General features: G+C 47.5%; 1 protein-coding gene across 1 annotated transcript in view; it reads left to right on the forward strand.

The window, feature by feature from the left end:
- Positions 1-15,186, forward strand: part of INTS9 (integrator complex subunit 9) — a 69,692-nt gene that overhangs the window by 20,144 nt on the left and 34,362 nt on the right. Inside the window, exons 7-9 of the mRNA XM_081854719.1 lie at positions 2,728-2,848; positions 3,463-3,597; positions 13,045-13,156. Of these exons, the coding sequence (XP_081710845.1) occupies positions 2,728-2,848; positions 3,463-3,597; positions 13,045-13,156 (368 nt within the window). The remainder of the gene's footprint in view (positions 1-2,727; positions 2,849-3,462; positions 3,598-13,044; positions 13,157-15,186) is intronic.

A 15,186-nucleotide genomic window follows, 5' to 3' on the forward strand; every position in this document is an offset into this window, starting at 1 on the left:
AAGCATGGTTTTATGCAGGGGTCAGCAAACTTTTTCAGCAGGGGGCCAGTCCACTGTCCCTCAGACCTTGGGGGGGGGACTATATTTTTTTAAAAAAATAATGAACGAATTCCTATGCCCCACTAATAACCCAGAGATGTATTGTAAATAAAAGGACACATTCTACTCATGTAAAAACATTCCCGAACCGTCCACAGGCTCGATTTAGAAGGCGATTGGGCCAGATCCAGCCACCAGGCCTTAGTTTGCCTACCCATGGTTTTATGGAGATCTCTCTTATTTTAATGAAAGTGTGTCTTAGAAATTTGCAATAACTTGGAGAAAACAGGCTGGGTGTTGGGTTTCCTATGGCATTCCATCCGAAGAGGACACGTTATTTTATTATTTTTACATTCATATTCCACCTTGGTCCTCCAAGGAGCTCAAGGTATGATTTACCCCCTCCCTCATTTAATCTCCCACAACAACCCTGCGAGGTAGGTTAGGCTGAGAGGCAGTGACTGGCCCAAGTTCACCCAGTGAACATCGTGGCTGAGTGAGGATTTGAACCCAGGTCTCTCCCAGGTCCTAGTTTGACACTCTAACCATCCCCACGCACACTGGCTCTCTTCTGTTGGCCTCTGTAGAAATTACAGGGTTTGTGCGCTAGGTGAACATGGAGACATTGGCAGGAGCAATTCTCAACACTTGCTTCAGTCTCCTAAAAATTATGGAGGAGGAGGTCAGTGGCCCAACCGATTCCCCAGTAAATTAGCTCCTTTCAAACAAATGGATCGACAGAAGTTGACCGGTTTTCACAAATCATCGGAAATGGGTTGGAATGAGCTTTTGATTTAGCATCTGTTTAATATACAAAGTAAGAACCCAATTCTTCTTCCCCTCGCTGGCAGCTCTCACTGCCTTCCTGCCTGGGCTCCTCATACTGTAAGAGATTTATGGCAAAAAAGACGGCCATCCTTTTTATGTACCTTGACGCTGCCATTCTCGGATGTCGTTCTCCAGCTTCCTTTGTGAAGAAAGGGGGGAAGTCTGCAGCAATGGCGGCTTTTCCAAGGAATAAAAGGTTTTAATACTTGTGTCAAAGTTTCTGTTTAAAAAAACCAGTTACCTCCCCTTCCTTTTGCCTTCTGAGTGCTTACTCGCACGGCACACAATCTGCTCATGTTTTCCGAATCTTCCAGCACATTTTTGGCATTGGCAGTGGATATGCATATTGCAAATTGATTTCTCTTCATTAAACTACGGAACGCCCTCCCGCAGGAAGGAGTTGTGATTTCTAAAACTCAGCATGAGTTTCTCAAAAATAAGGCATGCCAGACCAATCTGATTTCTTTCTTTCTTTTTTGGTGGAATTACAAACTTGGTGGATCAGGGGAATGCTGTGGACATAGGGTATCTTGATTTCAGTAAGGCTTTTGACAAAGTCCCCCTTGATATTCTCACGAGGAAGCTGGTAAAATGTGGGTTGAACGAGGTGACTGTTAGGTGGATTTGTAGCTGGTTGACTGGCAGAACCCAAAGAGTACTCATTAATGGTTCCTCGTAACAAGTGGGGTGCCGCAGGGTTCTGTCCTGGGCCCATTGTTGTTCAACGTCTTTATAAATGACTTGAATGAAGGAATTAAGGGGATACTCATCCGATTTGCAGATGACACCAAACTGGGAGGGGTAGCTAATGCCACAGAAGGCAGAATTAGAATTCAGAATGACCTTAACGAATTGGAGAACTGGGCACAAGCAAAGAAAATGAATTTCAATAAGGACAAACGTCAGGCTCTGCACTTAGCTGAACAAAATAACACAACACGATGGCCGATAACAATGTCACTAAGCACTATTTACAGTGGTAGCTCAGGTTACAGACGCTTCAGGTTAAAGACTCCGCTAACCGAGAAATAGTACCTCGGGTTAAGAACTTTGCTTCAGGATGAGAACAGAAATCGTGCTCTGGCGGCGTGGCGGCAGCGGGAGGCCACATTAGCTAAAGTGGTGCTTCGGGTTAAGAACAGTTTCAGGTTAAAAACGGACCTCCGGAACGAATTAAGTTCTTAATCCGAGGTACCACTGTATAAAGGGTAAAGGGGACCCCTGACCATTAGGTCCAGTCGTGGCCGACTCTGGGGTTGCGACGCTCATCTCGCTTTATTGGCCGAGAGAGCTAGCGTACAGCTTTTGGGTTACGTGGCCAGCATGACTAAGCCGCTTCTGGTGAACCAGAGCAGCGCATGGAAACACCGTTTCCCTTCCCGCCAGAGCGGTACCTATTTATCTACTTGCACTTTGCTGTGATTTCAAACTGCTAGGTTGGCAGGAGCAGGGACCGAGCAACGGGAGCTCACCCTGTCGCGGGGATTCGAACCACCGACCTTCCGATCAGCAAGTCCTAGGCTCTGTGGTTTAACCCACAGCGCCACCCGCATCCCTTGTACTACTGTATAGACTAATACAGATGATCAGAAATTGCAACCAAAGTCTCTAAATCTTCTTCACCAGTCACGGTAGAACAATTCAAAAGTTCGATATATACATAGTCTGTCACCAAATGTCACCGAAACAGAGTTGCGCTCTGCACTTAAAACAGGAAGAACCAGATGCACAAATATAGGATGGGGAACACCTGGCTTACTGGCAGTACACGTGAAAAGGATTTAGGGGTCTTGGTGGACCTATGTGTGCCCAGAGTCTTGGCGCATTGCTGAGCCTGATCCAGTCTTCCTCTGTCTCCAGGCTGCTTCCCACCCCTCTGAAAGACGCGGTCGAAGTCGCCATGTGGAGAAGGTGCTACAATATGCAGGAAGTGAACTTGGCGCTCAGTAAGATCCAGCTGGTGGGGTATTCCCAGAAAATAGTGAGTATCCGTGGTCATGTCCTGCTTTTTGTGGGATGCGGGAGGCGTGGTAAGGTGGTCACCTGCCCTGTGACCTGATGGCAAAGGGCAGGTAACAAATCTGAAAAGTTGCGTAAAAAGGTCAGAGGAGCTTTAAATCATAAAATATATGGAGGATGGAAAATACTTAAGGAATATAGAAGATTATATTGTACAAACAATACCATCCTAGCAGAACTGGAGTGATACCTGTAAACAAAAATGAGCGAAACAAATACTTTAGTGGAATACATGAAAAAGGATATAATGTAAAGCTGTGCGATAAAATAATGATTATATAAACAGTATAATAAGGACGATTGGAAGTTTTTTGTGTAATTTTTTTATTCGATGGATATGATTCTGTATAAATTTTCTTTTTTTTTATCTTCTTTTTTCTTATTCTTATGTCTTGATGGTTTTTTTTTTCTGAATTCAATACCTTTATACTTACCTTTGTTGTGAATAATCATTCGTCTCTGTATTTTAAACCAATAAAGATTTAACATGAAAAAGAAAATATGCATAAAATAAAATCGTACGCCGGGAAATACTTTCTGGAATTCTTCCAAGTGTTGTTTTTCTCTGTCCAACAGGAGCTTTTCGGTGCAGTCCAGGTCTCCCCTCTCAGTTCCGGTTATGCCCTAGGCAGCTCCAACTGGATCATCCAGTCGCATTATGAGAAAGTTTCCTACGTCTCGGGATCCTCGCTCCTCACGACGCACCCGCAGGTACGACGCCCTCCCAGAACTCCGAGGCTTCGAATTCCATAAGGGTTGACGTTCTCCTTCCTCAACACAGTTTATCTACAGCGCATGCGCGACTCCACAGCTCCTCGATCTCGTGGAGCAGAAGTGAGCCTGTTTGATTGGCTTTCAGTCCATTCCAGGGCCAGATTGAGGTTTGATGAGGCCCTCAGCTACTGAAGGTCATGGGGCCCTTTATATGTCAGCTGACCTTTGTCAGCAACAAATTGTCGCTGGTTTTTGTGTTGAATATATGCTATACAGTAATTTATAGACCTAAAGCCATTTGCACATTCAACCAGTCCATGCAGAATGTAAAGGTAAAGGACTCCTGACAGTTAAGTCCAGTCACAAACCAATCTGGGGTTGCGGCGCTCATCTTGCTTTACTGGCCAAAGGGAGCCAGCATTTGACCACAGACAGCTTCCAGGTCATGTGGCCAGCATGACTAAGCCGCTTCTGGCGAACCAGAGCAGCGCACAGAAACGCCATTTACCTTCCCGCCGGAGCGGTACCTATTTATCTACTTGCACTTTGATGTGCTTTCGAACTGCTAGGTTGACAGGAGCAGGGACTGAGCAATGGGAGCTCACCCTGTCATGGGGATTCGAACCACCTTCCTTCTGATCGGCAAGCCCTAGGCTCTGTGGTTTAACCCACAGCGCCACCTGCATCCGTATGCAGAATGTAGGCACGCTATATATAGAAATTAGGAAACCAGTGATATTTTAGGGAGCAGGCTAGGAGGCGGTGCTCATGACTTACATCAGGGGTCAGCAGACTTTTTCAGCAGGGGGCCGGTCCACTGTCCCTCAGACCTTGTGGGGGGCGGACTATATTTTGAAGACAAAAAAAATGAATGAATTCCTGTGCCCCACAAATAGCCCAGAGATGAATTTTAAATAAAAGCACACATTCTACTCAAGTAAAAACACCAGGCAGGCTCCACAAATAACCCAGAGATGAATTTTAAATAAAAGGACACATTCCAATCATGTAAAAACATGCTGATTCCCGAACCGTCCGGGGGTCGGATTTAGAAGGCGATTGGGCCAGATCCAGCCCCCAGGCCTTAGTTTGCCTACCCATAACTTACATCATAGGAGCCTACACAACACAAAACACTGTTGCTGTATGTAGGTTTTATTTTATTTGGTTTTTTATCTTATATTTTGGAAATGTACATCCAGGTTTTTCCCTTTAATTTTTTTTGGGGTCCCCAAGAGAGTAACGCCCACAGCTATAACTTGTTTAGCTTATACGTAAATCCGGTACCTGTCATCTGCTACTAGCAGAGGCAGACGCGCAGCACTTTGCAAAGCAGGCATCGCATTCCCACTCCCTCTTCAAGAAACCAGCACATGTTGTCTTTCCCACTTCCATGAGGAGGTCCTGCAGCAGAAGAGGCAGGGGCAAGAAATCCTGGAATCGTAGAGTTGTACAGTTGAAGGGAACACATAAGGTCATTCAGTCCAACCCCTTTGTTGTTGTTTAGTCGTTTAGTCGTGTCCGACTCTTCGTGACCCCCTGGACCAGAGCACGCCAGGCACTCCTGTCTTCCACTGCCTCCTGCAACTTGGTCAAACTCATGCTAGTAGCGTCGAGAACACTGTCCAACCATCTCGTCCTCTGTCGTCCCCTTCTCCTTGTGCCCTCCATCTTTCCCAACATCAGGGTCTTTTCCAGGGAGTCTTCTCTTCTCATGAGGTGCCCAAATCTTGGAGCCTCAGCTTCAGGATCTGTCCTTCTCGTGAGCACTCAGGGCTGATTTCCTTCAGAATGGATAGGTTTGATCTTCTTGCAGTCCATGGGACTCTCAAGAATCTCCTCCAGCACCAGAATTCAAAAGCATCCATTCTTCGGCGATCAGCCTTCTTTATGGTCCTGCTCTCACTTCCATACATCACTACTGGGGAAACCAGAGCTTTAACTATACGGACCTTTGTCGGCAAGGTGGTGTCTCTGCTTTTTAAGATGTTGTCTAGGTTTCTCATTGCTTTTCTCCCAAGAAGCACGCGTCTTTTAATTTCATAACTGCTGTCACCATCTGCAGTGATCATGGAGCCCAAGAAAGTAAAATCTCTCACTGCCTCCCTTTCTTCCCCTTCTATTTGCCAGGAGGTGATGGGCCCAGTGGCCATGATCTTAGTCCAACCCCTTACAATGCAGGAATCACAGGCCTGCTCTGTGAGGGAAATTCTGGTTTAGTTCCTAGGATCCAGCCTTGTATCATTATAATGTTACTGAATCATAGAAATGTGGAATTGTAGAGTTGTAGGGGACGCGAGTGGCGCTGTGGGTTAAACCACAAAGCCTAGGACTTGCCAATCAGAAGGTCAGCGGTTCGAATCCCCGTGACGGGGTGAGCTCCCATTGCTCGGTCCCTGCTCCGGCCAACCTAGCAGTTCAAAAGCACGTCAAAGTGCAAGTAGATAAATAGGTACCGCTCCAGGGGGAAGGTAAACGGCGTTTCCGTGCGCTGCTCTGGTTTCCGTGCGCTGCTCTGTGCGTTTCCGTGCGCTGCTCTGGTTTGCCAGAAGTGGCTTAGTCATGCTGGCCACATGACCCGGAAGCTGTACACTGGCTCCCTCGGCCAATAAAGCGAGATGAGCGCCGCAACCCCAGTCGGCCACGACTGGATCTAGTGGTCAGGGGTCCCTTTACCTTTACCTAGAGGACCTCCAGAGTCATCTAGTCTAACCCCCGGCCATGCAGGAATCACAGCTAAAGCCTTCCAACATCTGCAAGGAAGGAGAGTCCACCACCTTCTCAAGGAGTCCTTTTAAAACCTTTTAATGTAATCCTTTTGATGTAACCTGAGCCCATTGCAAAATGTCAAAAAAGAGATTACGGGTCCTGCTTTTTTCGTTAAGAAAAACAACCTTTTGCATATTAATAACAGGCCAGGTATTATTAATGCGATTGCCTTCCCAGTTTAAGGCACCTATGAAAGCCCCACATATTCTCTGTGCCTGCTTCCCTTCTCTCCCCCTTTTTATTTATTATTCAAACGCCACATATTTCAACTCCGCAATATCTGAAGGCGGCTTCCAGGCTACATCTATATCGCCCCTTGAATTATCTTTTTTCTCGAAGGGATGATGGCTTAACTGGCTGCCAACTCGTCCACCCCGCTTGTCTAAGGGCAAACTCTTCAAAGTGCTATAGATGTAATTTCCAGTAAATTAATTCTCACAAGATCCATAATTTCCCTCCACGCCCCCCCTCCCCATAGAAAGACAGCTACATCTTTGGAGGGCTGATGGATTCGGCAGGCAGAGCTCTGAGCTACAATCCCCAACTGCGGCAGACTAGGGAAAGGAGTCGTGCCCAGTTTTTGCCCTTGGGTTTATTTCTTTTAGGGCAAAAGGTATGATTTGGCAGAGCGGTTGGGGCATCCAAACCGGTCCTGCCTCTTTCCTTTCTCCTTCACTTTTTCATAGAGTGTTCCCCACCCTCTTGCACCTGTACCAGCAATGGGGGTGGAGACAGGTTTTGCCTTTCTAGAGCCGGCCAGTTTCTATAAGAGAGACAGCAGTTGCCTAGTGGTTAGAGTCCCGGACTAGGACCCGGGAGACCAGGGTTCGAATTCCCCGCTTGGCTACGAATCTCGCTGGCTGACCTTAGGGACAGTCGTGCTGGCCCTTAGCCTAACCTACATCGCAGGGTTGTTCCTGCGAATTACCTTATTTTTTGCTCTATAAGACTCAACTCCCCCCCCCCTAAAAAGTAAGGGGAAATGTGTGTGCATCTTATGGAGCGAATGCAGGCTGCGCAGCTATCCCAGAAGCCAGAATAGCAAGAGGGATCGCTGCTTTCACTGCGCAGCGATCCCTCTTGCTGTTCTGGCTTCTGAGATTCAGAATATTTTTTTTCTTGTTTTCCTCCTCCAAAAACTAGGTGCGTCTTGTGGTCTTGTGCGTCTTATAGAGCTAAAAATATGGTAAATAAGACTGGAACTTGTCGACAAATATACCACTCGCATTTGGACCAATGGGTGTAGGTTCATACCCGGGAATTCTGTGTGCATTTACAAGGCATTAAGAGTTCCCCAGCTCCACCAGGCTTGCAGCATTGTAAAGGTGACAATTGAAAGGCACACCCACCCACCCACAGGCTCAGGAGGTTTCAAATATAAGGTGCTTCTCGAAATTCCAGTTCAGATAAAGAAAAGAGCCATGAGTATTAAAGCACCCAGCCCTCTCTCTGCTTAAACCAAGCCCCTAAGCTAGACAGACCAAAAGCTCTTGCAGCCTCCACAAAGGTAAATGAAGGAGCAAGCCACTTTGAACTCCGTGGAGGAAAAAAGGGGGGGATAGAAATGCAAACACAGAGTCTAGTCTCCACCCAGACAAGGAAAAGGCAATATCAGAGTCGAAGGACACAATCCAGACGTCTCCATCACCGTAAATGTGTCTGGTTCTTGTTTTGAAAGGCCTTCTAGGCTGAAGTTTCCACGTTCTGCTGCGGGAAGAAGCCTAGCGCAAGGGGTTTCTTCAGCTGCGGTTCCTGTGTCACGGGGTTGGACTAGATGACCATGGGGTGCCCTTCCAACCCTACAACTCTTGTGTTTCTAAGGAAGACTAGAGAACCAGTGTAGCTGGGAGTGGAGAGAGAGAGAGAGGGAGAGAGAGACCTCTGAGCGAGCTTTCAAAAAAAAACACACAGACAAATGAAATGCCTGTCATCCGAAAATGCCAATAAGACAGTAAAAGTAATATTGAACCTGTCCGTGGAAAATATATGTAATGATTATGCCGGTATTCAATAGTCATAATTTCATCTTCCGTTTGAGTCGAGGGGGGCTGGCATTGATTCACTGGGGCTGCTGCGCAGAGGATAACTTTGAAAGACTTTGGGCCAAACTTCTGATCGGCTCTCCCTTCAACCTCCCTGCAGCTGTCAAAGTCAGGCAAAGTTAGCCTTATGAGGAACGGCTAAGGGAACTGGGCATGTTTAGCCTGGAGAAGAGGAGGTTAAGGGGTGATATGATAGCCATGTTCAAATATATAAAAGGATGTCACATAGAGGAGGGAGAAAGGTTGTTTTCTGCTGCTCCAGAGAAGCGGACACGGAGCAATGGTTCCAAACTACAAGAAAGAAGATTCCACCTAAACATTAGGAAGAACTTCCTGGCAGTAAGAGCTGTTTGACAGTGGAATTTGCTGCCAAGGAGTGTGGTGGAGTCTCCTTCTTTGGAGGTCTTTAAGCAGAGGCTTGACAACCATATGTCAGGAGTGCTCTGATGGTGTTTCCTGCTTGGCAGGGGGTTGGACTCGATGGCCCTTGTGGTCTCTTCCAACTCTATGATTCTATGATTCTATGATTCTTTCCTGAGCCAAGAGTCTTTATTTTTCTGCCCCTGTGCTGTTGACTGGCTGTGGTATTATTTTTGTGTTTTTATACTGTAAACCACCCTGTGACTCTCAGAAGAAGGGCGGTAATAATAATAATATTTTTTTATTTATACCCCGCCCTTCCCGGTTCAGAAAACCGGGCTGAGGGCGCCTAACAACAAATTTAAAACACTTAATTGATGCAATTTAAAAAAAGCATTAAATACAGTATAAAACATGAATAACAATAAATTCAGAATTCAAAAATCAATTTAGGGGGGAAATCCATCCAATAAACATTGGATGATCACCAGGGCTAGCTGGCTAAATTAGTCCTATTTGGGCCAGCGAGGAGACCAAGGGAGAATTAGCTGTGGGATCCCAGAGCGGGTAATCTTCAAAAAAGGGGGAGAGGGAGGGAAGGAAGTGGAATAAAAGATATTTTATTATAGAGGCAACAGGGATTTTTGTGCCCAAATTAAACAAACAGGCTGTGCCTTTGAGCGTGCAAGTGATTGTGTTTCTGGAGCAGATTTAGCACAAGAGACGGTCTTTTTCAATGTAGCCCCCCAGATATGGAGCACTCTTCCTAGTGAAGCCACACCTTGCACCTGGTCAAGACTTTCCACTTTCCCCCAGGCGTTTGGTGAGCTGTGATGGCTGAGACTCAGAGAACTGTAGAGTTGGAAGGGGCCCTGGGGTCATCTAGCCCAACCTGCTGCCGGCAGTCTCATCAAGGTCCATGTGCTGCTGCTGCTGCTGCCGCTAATAATAATAATAATAATAATAATAATAATATTTAATAATAATACCGTATTTTTCGCTCTATAACACGCACCTGACCATAACACGCACATCGTTTTTAGAGGAGGAAAACAAGGGAAAAAACATTCTGAATGAAACAGTGGATGTATCATTTTTGGGCTTCATGCTGTGGCCACAGACATGTGATCTGATGGTGAATTTGGGGTGACCCAATGCAAAGATCCTGAGAATCCCTGTGGATCCATGCTTTGTAACCACGTTTTTGCACCACTGCAGCCCCAGGCAACAGTGGGTGCGTGATTTTTTTGGTGCAGGCTGTAGCCATGGACATGCTATGTGATCGGATGGTGAATTTGGGGTGACCCAATGCAAAGATCCTGAGAATCCCTGTGGATCCATGCTTTGTAACCACGTTTTTGCACCATTGCAGCCCCAGGCAACAGTGGGTGCGTGATTTTTTTGGTGCAGGCTGTAGCCATGGACATGCTATGTGATCGGATGGTGAATTTGGGGTGACCCAATGCAAAGATCCTGAGAATCCCTGTGGATCCATGCTTTGTAACCACATTTTTGCACCATTGCAGCCCCAGGCAACAGTGGGTGCGTGATTTTTTTGGTGCAGGCTGTAGCCATGGACATGCTATGTGATCTGATGGTGAATTTGGGGTGACCCAATGCAAAGATCCTGAGGATCCATGTGGATCTATGCTTTGTAACCACATTTTAAGTGGGGAGCGAAGGAAAAACAAAGAAGGGACATGAGAGGGGTGTGCAGAGAAGCAGCTGGCTAAGAATGCAGGAGAGGGATTTAACGGGAGGGAGGAAAGAAAGGCAAAAGTTTCCCCCCACCCAAGCCAGCCATCTCTCTCTCTCTCGCGCGCTCTCTCTCTCTCTCTCTCTCTCTCTCCCTCCCTCCCTCCCTCCCTCCCCCCCTCTCTCTCCCTCCCCCCTCTCTCTCCCTCCCCCTCCCCCCCTCTCTCTCTCCCTTCCCCCCTCTCTCTCCCTCTCCCCCAGCAGCACAGAGAGGAATTCCCCTCTGCTTGCCTGGAAGGGAGGGGCTTTCCCTGCTCTTTGTTCCGTTTCAGCAAACACAGCAACGAAACAGAGGAGGGTGGGCAGTAAGACCCTGAGGCAGAATGCAGGAAAGCAGCCACTTCCTCTTTTCAGGTTTCGCTTCTCCGTGCAGCGCAGCGATTTGATTTTTTGCCTGATTTTTGCCTGATTTTTCGGCTCCAGGGACCACACATTCGCTCTATAACACGCACAGACATTTCCCCTTCCTTTTTAGGAGAAAAAATCTGCGTGTTATAGAGGGAAAAATACGGTAATAATATTTTTTTTAAAAAAAAATTATATCCTGCCCTCCCCAGCCAATGTCGGGCTCAGAGCAGCTCACAACAGTAAAAATAACACAATTTACATAAAATCACAATCAATTAATTGAAATACATTCTAAAATCAGTTCAAAATCAAATTAATGGCAACCATTGGGCTAGAGTGCTATGAGGATTGCAGAAGGAGAGGGTCAGACTGTGCCTTGGCTAAAGGCCTGGTGGAACAGCTCCGTCTTGCAGGCCCTGCGGAAAGATGTCAAGTCCCGCAGGGCCTAGTCTCTTGGGACAGGGCGTTTCACCAGATCGGGGCCACAGCCGAAAAAGCCCTGCCTCAGGTTGAGGCCAGCCTAACCTCCCTGTGGCCCGGGACCTCCAAGATGTTTTTGTTTGGGACATACCAGGAGAGGCAGTCCCGTACGTACGAGCGTCCTGGGCCATATAAAGGTTAAAACCAGCACCTTAATCCTGATCCTGTACTCCACCGGGAGCCAGTGCAGCTGGTATAGCACCGGGTGAATGTGATCCCCCAGCGAGGACCCCGTAAGGAGTCTCGCCACGGCATTCTGCACCCGCTGGAGTTTCTTGCTGTTGCTGATAGAACAGGACTCTGGAATAGATGGGCCTTTGGCTTGACCCAGCTAGGTTCGTCTTAACATTATTCCTGTGAATTCACAGCTGAGCAATGGAATCTGTTCACAGCAGCCTGCAATGATGAGCCCCAACGTGGATAACTTTTAAAGAAGATCTCTGGTCTCAGGGGCTGTGTTCAGCCTCCAAATGCTGCCTTTGTATACCAGTTGCTGGAAGTGGTGCATGCTCTAGTTATCTCCTGCTTGGACTACTGCAATGCACTCTACATGGGGCTCTCCTTGAAGGTGACCCAGAAACTACAATTAATCCAGAATGCGGCAGCTAGACTGGTGACTGGGAGCGGCCACTGAGACCACATAACACCGGTCTTGAAAGACCCACACTGGCTCACAGTACGTCTCCGAGCACAATTCAAAGTGTTGGTGCTGACCTTTAGAGCCCTAAATGGCCTCAGTCCAGTATACCTGAAGGAGCGTCTCCACCCCCATCGTCCAGCCCGGACACTGAGGTCCAGCGCCGAGGGCCTTCTGGCAGTTCCCTCCCTGCAAGGTTACAGGGAACCAGGCAGAGGGCCTTCTCAGTGGTGGCGCCCTCCCATCAGATGTCAAGGAAATAAACAACTATCTGACTTTTAGAAGACATCTGAAGGCAGCCCTGTTTAGGGAAGTTTTTAATGTTTGATGTTTTATCGTGTTTTTAACATTCTGTTGGGAGTTGTCCAGAGTGGCTGGGGAAACCCAGCCAGATGGGCAGAGTTTAAATAATAAATTAGTATTATATTAGTATTATAGAAGGGGAGACTGGTATTGCACTCCTCTAGTCCCATTAAGGAGGGGCACAGGTGGTGCTGTGGGTTAAACCACAGAGCCTAGGACTTGCTGATCAGAAGGTCGGCGGTTCGAATCCCCGCGACGGGGTGAGCTCCCGTTGCTCGGTCCCTGCTCCTGCCAACCAAGCAGTTTGAAAGCATGTCAAAGTGCAAGTAGATAAATAGATACCGCTCCGGCGGAAAGGTAAATAGCATTTCCATGTGCTGCTCTGGTTCACCAGAAGCGGCTTAGTCCTGCTGGCCACAAGACCCGGAAGCTGTACGCCGGCTCCCTCGGCCAATAAAGCGAGATGAGCGCCACAACCCCAGAGTCGGCCACGACTGGATCTAATGGTCAGGGGTCCCTTTACCTTTAGTCCCATTAAGGATCTGGTTGGTCCCTGTGAGAAAAGGATGCTGGGCAAGACACACTCATTTGACCTGCTCCATCGTCTTCTGCGTGCATTGAGGAACACGATGCCTCTAACTCTGCACTTTTGTCCTCTTTGCAAGATGCCTGGAGTCTATTTTGGTTTAGAATTGTGTGACTAATAATAAATAAATAAACGAGCTCTGCCTCTTGGACCTTTCCTTTCAGCCCATGGACCAAGCTTCCCTGAAAAACAGCGATGTCCTCATTCTGACCGGCCTCACCCAGATTCCCACCGCAAATCCCGACGGCATGGTGGGAGAATTCTGCAGTAACCTTGGTAAGGTGGCCGTGGGTATGGGGGGGGGGTGTGGCAGCAATGGCCGTGTTGTTGCTGGTTGGGTTGGGTTGGGTTGGGTTGGAGTTCTTTTGCCTCTGCTTGCTTTATAATCTGACTCATAACCCCATGTGGGAAATCGCTCCGAGATTCCCAGAACAGAAGTAACTGCTTGACTCCCTCTCTCCCTCTCCCTGGCATAAAACTAGCAGTTGAGATTTTTTACGATGTGCCTTTGCCTCCCTCATTAATATGGTAAGTGCTTTTGAGAGATGCAAGTTGTACCTTATGGAAGGCGGCTGGAGATGACACCCAGTCTTGGAACGGAACAGGCATAATGAGATTGAATCGCCCGCTCTCGTTGGCTCGCTAAGTGGGTGGCTTCGTTGCCAGCGGTTTGTGTTTTGACACAGTCGACAGGTGGCCCTGCCGCTTCCTGGCTGCCTCTCGGCCAGTTTAACATCTTTGCGTGTGCTTTGTTAAAAGTCAGCCTCCCGTTTCTCGAAAGGCGCAGTCGTCGCCAGCACCTGGTGACCCAAAAGCCTGCTCAAGGCAGAGGCAGCGTAGCCCACAAGCTTGGCCTGGCCTTACATAGAATCATAGAATGGTAGAGTTGGAAGGTACACCAGCGGTCATTTAGTCCAACCCCCTGCAGTGCAGGAATAAATGGCCAGCTGATTCCATGTAGCTGCTACTGACAGCCAAGCCAGAAATGGTGGTTGTCAAGGCAGTGACAGGGGTTGGCCTAAGTGACCCTTCCAGCTCTACATTCCATGAAGACCCTAACCTTCCCCTTGGCACTGACCTTGTCCAGGATCTCTGTATGAAGCTAGGATCAGTCCTGGGCTCCCCTCCCTAGATCCAAGCTTGGAGGAAGAGAGCTCAGTAGCAGAGTGCAAGCTTTGCATGCAGAATCTCTGGCGTCAATAGATGGATTCAATCTATGGTGTAGATATGAACATTGAAATGATTGGATGCATATAAACTGACTCCTCTTGGAATAAAATAGTCTAGACCCATTTGTTTGATGCAAAACTTCACTTGCAGAGCTTTCTTCAAAACAGAACCAAAAACACACACCCAGTAAACGATAAATTTGCACCATAAATATATTGTGGTGTTCAGCACTGGCTCATCACCTTAGAAATAAATAATAATTCCAAACAGACCTAAAAGCATAGGTCTCTATCTTCCTTCAGCCTCCATTTTGCCTAGATCTGTATTGACTCCCTTCAGGAGAGTTTCAGAGCCTAAGAACAAAAAGCCAAAGGCACCAACCTTTCAAGGTGGCCAGTTTGCCATTCAATAGCCTCTCATGTGATCTAAGGTTAAACACACACAGGTCAGCTAGCAGAAAGCTCTTAGTATACCTCTGTGGAATTTCCCCGTGTTAAACCTTTCCAGCAATACACACAGGCGTTCTCCATTTCATTGTCAATTAAACAATTATACTTGACAAAGGCTAGGGAAGACTCCCTGGCTAAAACTCCTGCCAGTCAGGGGAGATCCATTGGCCTGGTTCTGTATAAGGTATTTTTCTTCCCTAAAATAACATCAAGGCCTTGATGGCTTTAAAATTGGATTAGACCCACTCATGGAGGAGGAGGAGAGGACTTTCGATGGCTACTAGCCGCAATCGGAGGCAGCAGTGCTTCTGAATACCAGTTTCATTGAATCCTGCTTCAATGGCTTTGAGCCCTCTTGGGTATTTTGTCGGATTGTGACCCTCGGCTTTTTATCAGGCTGCTATTATAAGGTATGGTAAAAGGGACGCAGGTGGTGCTGGGGTCTAAACCACTGAGCCTCTTGGGCTTGCCGATCGGAAGGTTGGCAGTTCAAATCCCTGCAACGGGGTGAGCTCCTGTTGCTCTGTCCCTGCTCCTGCCAACCTAGCGGTTTGAAAGCACGCTGGTGCAAGTAGATAAACAGGTACCACTGTGGCGGGAAGGTAAATGGCGTTTCTATGCTCTCTGGCATTCATCATGATGTCCCGTTGCGCCAGAAGCGGCTTAGTCATGCTGGCCACATGACCC

The sequence above is a fragment of the Podarcis erhardii genome (genome assembly GCF_964252035.2).
Source record: "Podarcis erhardii genome assembly, chromosome: 3".
NCBI classification, from domain to species: domain Eukaryota; kingdom Metazoa; phylum Chordata; class Lepidosauria; order Squamata; family Lacertidae; genus Podarcis; species Podarcis erhardii.